This window comes from Leuresthes tenuis, unplaced genomic scaffold (genome assembly GCF_036924035.1).
Source record: "Leuresthes tenuis unplaced genomic scaffold, fLeuTen1.0.hap1 SCAF_19, whole genome shotgun sequence".
Classification (NCBI taxonomy): Eukaryota; Metazoa; Chordata; class Actinopteri; order Atheriniformes; family Atherinopsidae; genus Leuresthes; species Leuresthes tenuis.
This window is the reverse complement of record NW_027325373.1, coordinates 16206537-16220474: the sequence shown is the minus strand read 5'-3', so window position 1 is coordinate 16220474 and position 13938 is coordinate 16206537. Positions and strand designations below refer to the sequence as shown.

General features: G+C 40.8%; 1 protein-coding gene across 5 annotated transcripts in view; it reads right to left on the bottom strand.

Moving 5' to 3' along the window:
• Positions 1-13627, bottom strand: part of ark2n (arkadia (rnf111) N-terminal like PKA signaling regulator 2n) — a 111118-nt gene extending 97491 nt beyond the window's left edge. Inside the window, exons 1-5 of one of the 5 annotated variants that reach the window (XR_011909094.1) lie at positions 13408-13627; positions 11403-12308; positions 6445-6615; positions 5969-6080; positions 2324-5837 (exon numbers count right to left, since the gene is read on the bottom strand). Coding sequence is in view for 4 of the 5 variants with exons in the window: in XM_072372490.1 (XP_072228591.1) it covers positions 5648-5837; positions 5969-6080; positions 6445-6615; positions 11403-12240 (1311 nt within the window). In the remaining variant the exon portion in view is untranslated. The other 4 variants (XM_072372490.1, XM_072372491.1, XM_072372493.1 and 1 more) reach the window with 4 other exon arrangements.
• Positions 13628-13938: the final 311 nt, after the last annotated feature.

Sequence of the window (13938 nt, the reverse complement as noted above, 5' to 3'; positions counted from 1 at the left end):
AACACTCTTAGTCCCATATGTCCTTGTCTTCTAGTTCCCACCATATAATGCTTTAAGCCTGAAGGGGACACACAAAGGGCCTTTCATATCTATTTACCACCATTGCAGGCCAAACTTCTGCAACCATTTCCCTTCACTCCAAAATAACCACATTTTAAGAGTTTAACATTTTCAAAGTTTCTACAAGAAATCTGTATCATTATTTGTTTTTCTCGCATTTCCCAAGTTTGACCCACACAATATGGACAATGTTTAGAAAAGCCTAAATTGAAATGATCTGCAGAAGAGCTTGAAAGCAAATTTTCCCGTTCTCTTTAACTAGGGGATATTTTTAATTTTTAATTTTAAATTTTTTTGCAAAGCCCTGCAAGTGGTGACCGGTGCAGTCCTAAATGAACAAGCTGCCACTTTGAATAAACCTGGGAAATTAGTTAGAGTGGTATCATTCAGCCTGAAAGGACATCTGCAAGAGGAAGGAGAACCATTTTCTGTCTTTAAGACGGCGCCATTCACGGCTCAATGAGGCCACCACTCCCCTGTAAGAATTAGCATACAGCTGATATTCTGCCCCGGGGGTGAAAAGAGGCAACTAAAGGGCTTTGGTTAAAGGAAAAGTGCCCTGCAGACGGCATTGCTCCACTCCCTCATTGTCCTCTTCATGCAGACTCCATATGTCCCCCTAGTGGCAGGTGTCACAGCATGACCTCTGACCCAACATGCCATGTTGGTGGGTGTGGGTGATGTTTTATTGTTCACAGCGTGGCAGTTGTCTAGACTACTTGTCTACAGAAGAAAGGAAAACAATGAGAGATTTCACAAAGTTTTGTACCAATATAGATATTAACATACTGATGGCAAGATACATTTATCCATTTCGCTATTCCAACGTTTGAATTTTACAGAGACCTTGTCTAAAGTGGTAAAGATAGAGCTGCGTTTGAAAGTTTAAAGCTTCCTTTGCTTATGAGTGCTGAAGTGAATGAATGATGAACGGTTTTCTGAAAGGCATAATGGTTTATTATGACAATTTGAATTTATTTTCTGCAGTTTGTGGCGAAAAAAAGGGAAATGAGGTTTTCGCTCTCGTTTAACTGTTGCTCCTTCAGCCATCAGTCGGAGAGGCCAATCTCAAGGCTCTGTGAACTCTCAAACCTTGATGCAAGGCCCAGCAGCCACGGGCTTCTCGAAGTATCTGAAAATGTAAATGACTAACGCTCTCAGCACGGGAGAGGTATGTAAGAAGATTTTAGAGCATTCAGTCAGTAGTGTCATTTAGAAATGAGCATTTAAAGATGAGCAGCAGAGGTCAGGATGGAGTCTGTGGAACAAGAAACCCCTTCAAGGGAAATCCTTGTACAGTTGCTAAAAAGGTCAATCAAAACTCCTGTTTAACATCTTCAGAGAGAGTTTTAATGACTCTGGAAAGGTGAAGCAGCAATACCTGCACGAGTACTGGAAGATCAAAGAAGAAGGCGAAGACTCTCAAGTTGCTTAAAAAGTACCCAGTTTTTGCTTCAAGTGCAGCTGAAACTAATAAGAAATATTTTAATTTTAGCGACTCTGTGACTCGCTCTCTTATCCACTAAGCAAATAAATCTGAAGGGATCTTTTGTAAACCTGGAAAAGATAAGATAAAGATAAAAAATGTAATCATTTGGAGCCAACAACCTAAGCCCGGGAGTGTTACCAGAGGGCTACGCTGGTGTATGGGACGGTTCAAAAGTTGCCCATGAAGAGAATAGCAGCTGTGGGACACTAAAAGGAAACGTGGAGAGAGCTCTTCTCCAAGATATACTTTCATTTCTGGGATCATCTTGTACGTCACACCAGATCTGGGAGGACTGCAGTCGGTCACGCAGGTTTATAGTTTGCCAGCTCAGACCGGAAAACATCTGGTCATTTTCATTCCACCTAATGTACAGCAAGTGTTCCTCGAAGCGGGCAAAAACCACCTCGAGCGAGTGTGCACGCTTTTCCATGCATTAGAGGTTTTTCTTTTCACATTTTCGACTGAATTTAAGTTGAATTCACATCCTTTGGAAGCAACTTTATCCCGAATGTTTGAAAAATGTCACCGTGTTCTGTTCAGCACACTTAATGAAACACGAGCAAGGGCTAGAAAGCCTTCTTTTTAAAATGAAACGCTGAGATCCCCACAAAGACAAGAACGGATTACTGCACCAGAGATCATTAAATAACACAATTTATTTAATTTTAAAATAGTTTCTTTTTGTTCTACAGACTAAATTTCAAGGAAGTCAGGGACTTGCAGAAGCAACAGAATAAACATTTCTTGTTAATTTAAAATACTGACAAGTAAAACTGAATAAAAACAACCGAAGAGCAAGGCTGAATAACTGGTAATGAGGGAAATTTATGACTTGAAGCTAAAAAAATGCCATTAAACATGCAATGTGCAACCTACAGTCAAGCGTTGCTGCCCTGTTTTCTGCTGAACCGCTAACAGTAAAGACACAAGCCATGTCTTACCCACATTCTAAACTCATCCCACAGAAACAACAGAGGAATTGATTTTTGCAAGCAGAAGTGGTCTGATAAAGAATTATTACAGTGACAGCTGCTTACAGTAGAAATAACTGGCCAAATAAAAAAAAAACTGAAGTACACAACACGATATCTTGAGTTTGAAACATAATTCATGTCACGTTGTCAGAAGAAATGCACCGACCTCCAAATTGAAAGGTTTGAACACACAAAGGAAGTGAAAGTGAACAAAGTGAAAAGAGAAATTCCACTTAGGCTTTGGTTTAGTTTCTTATATTTAGAATTTTTCCCTTTCTGTGACCAGCAGAAGTAAATGTAACATTTCCATAACTCTTAAGCATCACCTAGCAAAAGTAAATGTGATTCAATTTGTGATAGATTAAATGGAAAAGGGTGCGTAAAGTTGGAGTATTAATTAAAAAAAAAAATGTAAAAAAAAACATTTTACCAGCTTAGCTGCAGTACTGCATGAGGACAAAAAAAAAAAGAAAGAGCGAAGAAACGGTAACAGGCCCTGAGGCTCAGGGTGAAAACAGCGCATACAGTAAATGTCTCACATCACCCCACACATGACCACAAACTCAACACCACCTTTATATTATGTGTGCTTATTTCACCTTATTAAAATATCTGTTTTTGACTGCAAAACTCACTGCTGTGCAAGGTAAAAGAATAAGCTTTTATACTTTAACTCTAAAAGGAACGACAACAAAAAAATAGTGCACGTTTCAAGGCATTCTGGCCATCTAGCTTTGCAGTATTTAATGGAAGATTACACTTCCTCTTGTTATTAGAAAGGGGTCCCCAGAGTTTTAAAGGAGTTTGCAAAGAATCAGGATAAGCATGCAGACGGTAAATACACCCAGCCAGCACTGCGAGGTCATACATTCAGTGATAACCAAGTCATGTGGGACACTAAGACAGAAATGTGGCTTCCAGTACATCTCGAAACAAAAGATATACGACTTGTTTGCCGGAACACCACCAGTAGCACACATATGTAGCACTGCTGTGGTGGAAATGAGCTGAATGAGTGTGTGTGTGTGTGTTTGTTTGTTTGTTTGTTTGTTTGTTTTTCGCAGAGTCGGGATTTTAACAGTGGTTTTCTGTTCATTTGAAGAAAGAAAAAAAAAAAAAAAAACATAAGTCGAAAGGTATATAGGGAAATGCATGTTTTTGTTTTTTTTGCATCCTGGTGAAGAGTTTCCAAGAGGTGAGAACAGGTCTATCGGTCAAATTAGAAGCTCAAGCCAGCATCCAGAGATTGGGGATCGACACAAAACCATTTCCTTTAACAGCTAAACGTTGTGGCTTTGTGAAAACATACCTAAAAAAAAGCTGTTTTGCAGGATGGATCCTTGTCATGGGTCATTTATTTTTTTCTCACTAAATTAACACCATAGATTTTCCAATCGGATGGAGCTCCAGACTATTTGCTGGCCGTGTAATTGAGCCGATACGCCTCCCCTGAAGAAAAACCTGCATCCTGAAAAACGACCTCAGAATCACATAACCTTTCAATCGATACTTTGGAGGGAACGACTGCCACCTCTTCTGGTCCTTTACCCGGCAGCTGCCCCGCATCGCCAACAGTTGTGGAATTTGACTTGTTTTCTTCAGGCAGTTATCTTTCTACGTCTCCTCTGACCAGGCAGTTGGTTGCAGTTTTCTGACCCGATGCTCTGAAGCGAGTTTCCTTTTGTTTGCTCCAAATCGCAGACGCAGCTGACTGGGAACAGCCAACATTCTATGCCACGCTCAGAGGTGAATGTCCTTCTGGAAGCAGTCTTAGAATCCTTTCCATTGTTTTAACTGATACTTTTCTTGTTTGAGGCCTATTTCCTGCCAATTTGCCAGGTGCAACATCTCATTAAGTTTCTGCAAGCACTCTCTTTAAAATTCAGACTCATTTGCATGTTTGTTTTAAGTATTTGCTTTTGAAATACAAATTACAAGGGGATTCCTCACTCGTTTTTCTCGTGATTCAATGATTTTTTTTTCTTTTACACACATATACTGTATATATATATATATATATATATATATATTTGATCTGAAAAAGAAATGACTGAATTTATTAGATTTTTTTTTAGCTATGTTTTACAAAGCCAAAATATTCAGTTATTAATTTAAAGTGATATTTGTGATGCGTTTACTATGTGAAGGTTTTTCTTTTGCCGGGGGTGGTGTTACAAAGAGTGATGACCTGAGAAAGTTTTGTGCCCGAGCACACAATCCGTGACAGTGTCGTGTTCTGTGCGAGAGACGATGTGTTGAAACGTGAGCTTTCAGAGGACCATCTGGAGTAGGTTGACTGTGCAACCTGTGGACAGAGCCAGGCTACGAGAGGTGTCATTTAGCCTCTCATTTGCCTCTCAACAAAAAGCGAATCGTTTCCCAAAATATCCTTAAGAATACCCAAAACACTTCTTGAAAGTATCGGAGCCTAAGCCGTGGCTATGTTGGACACCGTGTAAAGCAAGCTATTAATGCAGACTGAACATCCAGTGTTGGGACCCTAAGAAAAGAATGGAAAAACAAAAAAGTCAACTTTGCTATCCACAAATGGGCTACTGTACAATGAACATGTTCCAGCTGTAGTTTGTGTTTGACGGCAGGTGAAAGCTCAAAATGTGTTTTGTGTTTTCATCTAAAAACATTCCATTCGAAGTCTTTAGAGAAGCAGGTCGGCAGCCACACTTGTGACACTGGCCTGCTCTAAAGCAGCAGCGTAAAGTTCTTAATTTACATCTTGCGAGCACACGACACAAAAGATTACAGTTCTTAGCAGTTATGTAGGGGGTAACTGAGGTATTAAATGAAGGGAGGATATTGCTATCATTAACAGACAAATCACTCTTGTACATTTCCACCTGCACTTGAAGTGCTGTGCCATTTAATAGCAGCTAAATTCATAGCTGACGAACCGAGATCAGGGAATCACATCAGTAGAATGGCTTTGATAAGAGGATTGTTCGACAGAAAGTTAAAAAACACACGAGTGCCCTGGAGCAGGAAAAGTCCACGAGCGGTTACAGGCAAGGCTGCAATTCTAGAAAGGATTTCAGCCTAAATTCTGACACTAGGCAAGGTGGGTGGGAAGTCAGAGGAGGAAATAAGCAGTCTTCAGTGTACAAGTTGTTTAAAGTAGATATTTGTGTCCGGCTTCTTCATCCAGTGTGAGGTCCACCACCTCAGGAGGGGACACCCAGTTGGGCTGAGGGGAAACAGTAGTCCAGAGCTGAGACTGATTTGTGCTGTTAAACTGCTCCACTGAGTTCTCCTTCCAGGAAGACAAACTCTTTATCACCCCTCCACATGGATGGGCACATCTGGATTTGAAAGAAGGGGGAGAAAAAAATTAAAAAGTTTTCATCACGTTAGAGTGGAAAGGAGGAGGAGGAGGAGGGGGGGGCAGCAAAAACATCATTTTACAGACCGTGTGCCCGCTGAGTGCCTTTACCGTGCTTTTTCTTGCACTCCGACTATTTCCACCTCACTGTCAGAGGAGGCAATGTTAATCTGGCCCTTGTGTTGAGAGCTCTCCTTGTGCAACAGTTCTGCCTCCACGTGGCCTGAAATAAATGAAAGGAACAGTCACACATTGTGAGGCGGACCAGAGCAGTAGAGAGCTTCAGGCCAGCTGCTTTGACACGGACAAAAAAATAAAAACAATGAATGGACACTTGTCTTGGATAGCATGAAGTGACGCATTAGATGGGAGACTCAATACATGTCACTTGTAAGAGGCAGCAAGACTCTTAGTAGCACACAAACACAAGCCAGCGGTGCGAAGGATGAAGAGTACTTCAGAACAGTCCTACTGAGATTAATAAGGCCGTTTACCCACGTTGCTTATTGATGACACCCATGCTCTTAAATGTCCTCCCTTCACTAAGAGGAAGTTATCAGTTCGGATATACCGGGTTTGTAACTGACCTGAGGTCGAGCTCAGAGCTCTTACACACCCAGAGTGAGCTGCCATATCCTGGCCTCTGTGTGTTTTTAGCTCATGCTTTATCACCGTGGGCCGGACTGTCTCCACACTCATACTCTCCTGGTTAGAATCAGTGTCTGAAATATCATAGTGACCCACTACCGGAGGCCCGTCTGCAGGAAACAAAGAAAACACTTCATTATTTAAATCATGCTGCGAATAGTGGGACTCTGTTTGGAAACAGAGACTGGAGCACTGCATCCACAGCCTTGTTAGTTCAGCATCTACAGTGTACATAAAGAAATATCCCTCAAAACTTTAGAGATGAAGCTCTGCGTTAACTTCAAGATAAAACATTTGGGCTTATCAGTTTGACAGCACTGGCTATCCTGTCAAAAACTACCGCGACTATGAACATGCTTATCTGGCCTTCATATTAGGAGTTGGTTGTGTTTTCGCTTCAATAATAAACCTTTTACAGCAGCAGATTTGTTTTTTTTTTTTCTTTCCATTTATTGCTTTTAAAACAACAGCCATTCACATAAAAACTACACTAGGTTACAGTCATTACAAATCACTTTAAAATAACGTTTAGTGAATAAATTGTGGTTGGATAATAAAAAAAAAAAAAAATAGCCAAACAACAAAAGTAACGGTGGAAGAGCGCGAACGCAGATCTTAGTTCTACCCTGTAAAAAGAGGCCCTTCGAGTGAGACACACTCTGCTCGCCAGACGTGTGTGTAGGTGTTTGAGGGGGTTCGTCTGGACATGCTGTACGATGACACAACACAGCCTATGAATAGCTGATTGGGCTGAATCAGACAGGTAACCAGGTCTACCATAGAAACAAAGCACTTGCCAATGTAAAGGGATGTATTAAAGACAGAGAAAGGAAGAACGTAAACCAGGGTAGTCTCTTTGGTAATCAATGGACTGTACCCTTGGCGGTTTGTTTTTTTTTCTTTCACTGCACATTTTAATCATGTGCACCTGGTTCTCTTTATTTTGTTGACAAAACTGTGGCTTTAAACGGTATTTTAAACTTGAACAAATGTACAGAAGAATCCACGTAACTCCAAAAGGCAAAGAAAATGATGACATGAAAGCAATACTCATACGATACAATTTAAAAGAAAACTATCACGCAAGGGGAAACATTGAAAAAGATCAAATGTCCTGTCAGTCACCGTGGATCAGCATAAGCACAGTTATACCTCGCACACATGCTGCTGATGAGAGCTAATTTGGCCTTGCACATTCTATTATACCGTTATAATCACATGCAAACAGGGGGGGGGGCAACAATGCCTTCGGCTGGAAGTTCTGTAAAACTGACATACACATACAAAATCACTTCTTACCCTCCCAACTATAAATATAATTAGGTCAAAGATTCCTTCACAAATGTCTGATGTTTCACAGGGTTAGCAGTGTTGAGATCTAATGGACACGAATGGTCATTTAAATCAGTGATTGTAGTTTCAGGAGAGGTTTGAGTACAAGTGTTTTCCACAGTATCTGAACCAAAGAAGGCCACTTGATCACCCAGATCGGACTTTTTCTGCTTCTAGTTTTTTTTTTTTTTTTTTTTAGAAAAATCTGTAAACATTGCCATGCACCATACTGCAGCTGAGTCACCCGCCGCTTATCCGTAAGTTTGCTGCCTGGCTTTAGAGTTAAAAGTCGAGCTGTGAACGCACCGTGTGGAAACACAGGCCAACCTGGCAAGCAAACCAGTGCAAACACGAAAATATAACTAGACAAATATATGAATGAAAGTTCTTACATGAGGCTCTTGGCACTGCAGCCAATGACCACGACAGAGAAACCCATGCCTTTTCCGACACCCATTATCTATACGCTGGCTACTAAAAATAAACAATGGGAGTTTTTTTTCCCCCGTCACTAGTTTCTGGTTACTGCAAAAAGGCAGCAATAGCAGCAAATGTAACAGGAAGGCCAAAAAAAAAAGAGAAAAGTAAAACACATCTAATCTAAATTTGTAATATAATCTTAAAAACCAAGGAGTTCTGTGTGTTAGTATATTGTGTTTAAATGTTCTGCGTTTAGTAAAGCTATGCCACCAACATAAGATGTCACATGATCTTTCCAAAACCATTCGCAAGCAAAATGCAAACGAGTCACGAAAAAGAGGAGAAATGTGGAGCGTTAAACCGGTTCCAACAGAAAACCGCACTAAAATGCTTCATTAATCATTCCAAGCATGAGTTCAGAATGACAAGGCACATGCTATTACACAGCAGCACCCACCTAGCACTGTAATGACGACTGCTCGGGTGCTTTAAATGCACTGTTGTATGAATAAAATAATCTGTGTACGTGTTTACACAGAACAACAACAACAACAACGAACAAACAGAAAAAATAAAACTAACAAGCCTTACAATAAGCAGAACAACAATAAGAGCCCTGACTCATCAGTGAAGTGAGAAATGCCTTGTGTCCATGTCACAGATGCTGGAGAAGTCAAACAAGTGAGTTGAATAACTCTGAATGTCAAATCTCACAGTGATTCAGTGACAGCCGACACACTGAGCCTCAGGTCTGCAGAGAGTCAAGTTCAAAAGACCAGCTCAGGCCCAGCTGCTATTAATAGTGTAACATCTTAGTGACCTCATATCATTTACCTATTATAACCCGTTGCCATGCGTTCTGAATCAGCTAGTTCTACAATTCTTGTGTGAAACTGCAGGGAGTGAAGCAGAAGTGAAATCTAAATATTCAAGAGACCAGGGTCTGGAACACCTAGATTTCCATTCTGAGCGACAACTTCAGGGAGGATGTTGTTATTGTTGTTTATAGGGGTGGCGGTGAGGCTGTTGTTCTCTCGTGCCAGCATGTAGGCAGCCATAGTCTCTGCAGACTCTGACGATGGCAAATAGGAACTGGGTGGGGATAGCAGTGCCCCCTGCTGCCCCTCTGGGGCATCACTTGAGCGTTTGGACGAATCGTTGTCTGAGTCGAGGTGTGCGAGCTTTTCCATCCAGACGCGGAAGCGCTCCTCGGTTTGACGCTGCATCACAGCAAAACGCGTCATGGCCTCCTCCAGAACACTGCCGATGCCGTTCCTGTCCCACGAACTGGTGTCCAGCAGCCCATGAATCTGGGCTCCCACTCTGGATCTCTCCGATGCACGTCTGAAGCCAGCTTTAAAGACATTGAGGCCAAGCCATAAGAAAATACAGTAGCACTTTCATGCTTCGGAGGTGGACTTGTGTGTTAAAGAGAAAATGACAGTTTGTTTTGGTTACGTGCAGATCGACTCTTTCATGCTGATGGACTACATCATGCAGTTGTAGCACTCAATTTTGTGTGCGGGATGTAAAAATGGTTGAAAACATTTCATGTACTAAAAGTCCCTAAAGAAAAGTGATGTCTTGGATGACTGATTCAGTGACGAAGGTTTGGAAAATGTGTTAACTGGTGAGTCTTTGAAGTACACACATCCATCTAATAATGGGTAATAATGTGAAAATCTAAGGCGCAAGAGGGGAAAAAATAGGCTCGACTATGTTTGCAGCTAAAACTTGAGTCATATTTGTAAAACATGAGGTGCATTATTATCAATAAAAACCTTAAAAAAAAAAAAACTAGATCCAATGTGAAAACGCACCAGAAAATCTCAATAATTATTGATTAAAAACAATAATAAAAAATAAAAAAAAACTTGAAATGAGAGAAATTCTAAATTTAATTGAAAAATGCCTGTCATAACTGCCTAAAGACAATACTTTTCTTTTTTTTTTTAAATTGCAAAAACACAAGCCTAAAGTTAACAAAATCATCTAGTTTCCAACACCAGCATTAGACCTTTAAACAGTAGCCAGCAAGTAGTTCAAGACCTCAGTTCACCCAAGAGATTTCTATAACAACTGAGGAAACAAGCACAGTGCCAATGTGCATGCAGACGGTTCAACCAGTGTTTGCCTTCTAGTGTCTGTTTGCAATAGACACATCTGTACCTTTAGTTTAGGTCACAGCACCCTCAGCCAGAGATCCATATGCGTTAACATTTTCCAGTGATTGTCAAAAGAGTTCCTTAACTCTCCAAAAATGATTCTAAATCAACCGTAGGGAAAAGAACCACCTCACTGAATCTGTAAAAAGATTCACTGCCTCCTATGTGGGCAAAGTGAAGTGTTTGACAGATCTGGATCTAAAATCTTTTTTAGCAAATGCTCCCGGCCCACTTATTAAGGCCAAAAAAAAGCACGATCGACTACAATCCTAACAGTCTTTTGTGCAATCTAGGCATTCAGTAAACCCCCTAAACTAAAAAAAAACAAACAATTTTTTGCACTTTAAAGCTGCATTCTAATAACATAGCACATTAATTGTGCTGAAACTCAGACTTACACAACAGGATTGCAGAATGTTCATTTCTGTTTAGAGCAGATGATGGGGATACAAACGGGTCATTTGTTCAAACTGCAGAACTCACAATATTTGGTAGATTATAACATCGTGAGCTGAACATTGCCGACTGGACTTTGACTGCGTGCAAACAATGAGACAAAGTTGCAACAAAATGTGTCGAGTAAAACGACAAGTGACAGGGCATTGGCCATTTAAACAAAGTTCATGTATCTAAAGAGAAGGTGAAAGACTACAGATGATGAATGAAAATGACAACATGAAAATGGTTGATAAAACAAACACAAACAAAGCAGGCCTTGCATTGTTTTGATATTACAAAATCTTCCATTACATGTTCTTAAAAAAACAAAAAAAACAATTTGGTTTGCCTAAAAATGTCAAAATCATGCAGGGAGCCTGGCATTGTTAAGCTGTGCCTGATTGATCATTGACCGTCACTGATTATCATATGTTGCTTACCTGTGTTCTAGCTTTTGTTTTCCATTACAGTTTTTTACCTTATAGATCTAAGTGTCATCGTGTGTTGAACTATAAGCGTGTGATGGGAATATTGGTGGTTACCTGGAATATCGGTTTTGATTGTCTTGCTTCCTCCGGAAGTGTCGTCATCATCGTCCTCAGAAGAGCTGGTGCTGGAGTCACATGTGAGCTCGCTGTCACTGGTACTGCTGTCCTGCAGCAGGTTATACTTCTTCCGTGCTGCTGCCTCTCTTTTCTGCCTCAGCAGACGCATACGCTCCTTGTGTTTCTGGCTCCGGTGACCTTTCACTTTTGTCAGCTTGCCATTGGTTTGTTTTTCCTGCCCCGCTGCAGCTACCACTGTTGGCTGGCAGCGATTTTTCTTTGCAGCCATTGCATTGGGAGGCATCTCACTCTCTGAACGTGACCGCCGAGACTTTCTGCCCCCTGAAGCGCTGGCAGAAGTTTGTCTTCTTGCTACTTGCCCAGGATCATTAGCAGCTTCCATGTGGCCCTCATCGTCTCCTTCTACAGGAGGAGCAGCAACTTCTTCCCCTGAGGAAAGTGTGTCCGAGTCCGCCAGGTGGCCACTGGATGAAGGAGAGAGCATGCAGGGATTCGAAGAGTCACTCTCATAGATATGACGTGACACAGGCTTGTCACTTCCCGTAGATGCACGCTGGGATTCTGGGGAATCTCGGCGGAGCTCCTTCATCAGGCAAGGCATGGAGAGCAGACTCTGCTCACCCTCAGTATTTAAGGGGCTGTCTGCCTCCTTTTCCCTTGGAGGTGAACTGGTACTAGTTGTGGTCTCTGTTTTCAGATGCTCATCCTGCTCTCCTTGAACAGAAGCCATAAGTGATTGTGCTTCATCCAGGCACTCTGGGGGGCATTCAGTATCCAAAAATTCCTCTGTCTTCTCTGAATCAGCCATCTTCATGCTAGTTAAGCCCAGAGCCCAAAGGTCCAGCAAACATGGACCAATGTGCCTGGACAGGAACTCACCTGCTGGAAGAAATGCATAACATCAATAATTCCAATAAAGAGTCTCACTCTGTTGCAAGATAACATTTTTCCGAGAGCATTAGAATCCGATTGGTTTTTAGCATACGGTATAGGAATGCACAAACACAAATATTGGCTGAAATAGGCTTTCGTGGCAAATCAGATATTAACAAAAATCCTATATTGTGTAGCCATATTGTTTTTGTTTGACAGTGTTGTATAATAAATATGGCATGCTTCATGTATATTATGAAATGTCTTCTTGCTTTACCAATTTGAAAGGTATAGCATTATAGTTTTTACTTGCCAGTGTGCCGTCACAATATAAGCAGTAATGATAATGATAACATGTTTATATCACTAGACGACAGACCTGATTTATATAGCAATAAAATTTAAAAAATGCATTCATTGAAAGTAGCGATGGGCCAAAACAAACTGGAATCTATGAGCATATAAGCAATCCTGTGCACCTCCTGTGACAAATATTCATTCCAATACGACCTGCAACTGAATACTTAAATGCTATGATCGCTTAGTTAGTTAGCATGAAATATACTGTCTTAACCTCTACTTTGCTTTTGTACTTATTCGAGGGCAGAATACAATGTAATGCAATAGCTTAATAACCACTGTCAAACATGTTTTGTTTATTTTGTAATGGTTTCTGGTACAGTTTAAAAAGCACAAAACGTAAAACTACATTCTGTGCAAAGTTTCCCATAAACTCTATAATTGCATCTCATATTTAAAGAAAATAGTTATACAAGAACTAGCTATTTCATACTATGAAAATATAAATTTGTGCCTGAAGGGATTGCTTTCGTCAGTCATGTATGTGGCTAGCTATGGCTAACACAACCTTACAGCTGCGTAGGGAGCTAATCTCGGTCATATTCATACCCTTCGCAAACTTGGCTTGAAGAAGACAAGTCATGTAAAAACATTCAGGTTGCAGGGCAGCTGCATTGCAAGATCCTATAAATGGAAGCAGTATCTGTCCGACAAGAGTACTACCAGGCAGAGTCATGTCAGCTGCTAACAGCTAATGATAACAGTCAAAAGCGACACCCCACATAGCATTTGGCTGGTTTCAACTTACCACTGCGTTAGTTATATTCTTGGTTTCCCAGTGTCGGACTTTTCAACATCTTCGATAATTTCAGGCCCTCTGTTTTGTGTTGTACAACTAGTGCACTGCTGAATTCACTTAACTTCTGTAAAACTTGAATTAATTTGAATATATTTTTTGGCGCAGTCCGCTCACAGCTTTGCGAGCTCTGTTAGCTGTTAGCAGTTAGCGCTCGGTTTTTTTTTTTTAAAATGTCTCCATCGGCTGTCGTTCACTAAGCTTTATGCACCACTTCCGGTAAGTTCCTAAAAGACGAGCGCCTCCGTGAGTTGAATATTATTACTACAGGATAAGAAATATAAACCGCAGGGCTGTTTGAGGTCAATGTCAGGCTATTTTTTTTTATACGAAGTTGGCTCTGAAACAAAAGAAGAATCAAGATATTTTGGACAAAACAGTGTGGGAATTGTTGGCATAGCAACCCAATGAGATTCCATTTTTGATTTTGGAGGTAAACTGTGTTTCGGTGATCTAAACATGTTTGTTTTTTTCCCAGTACAA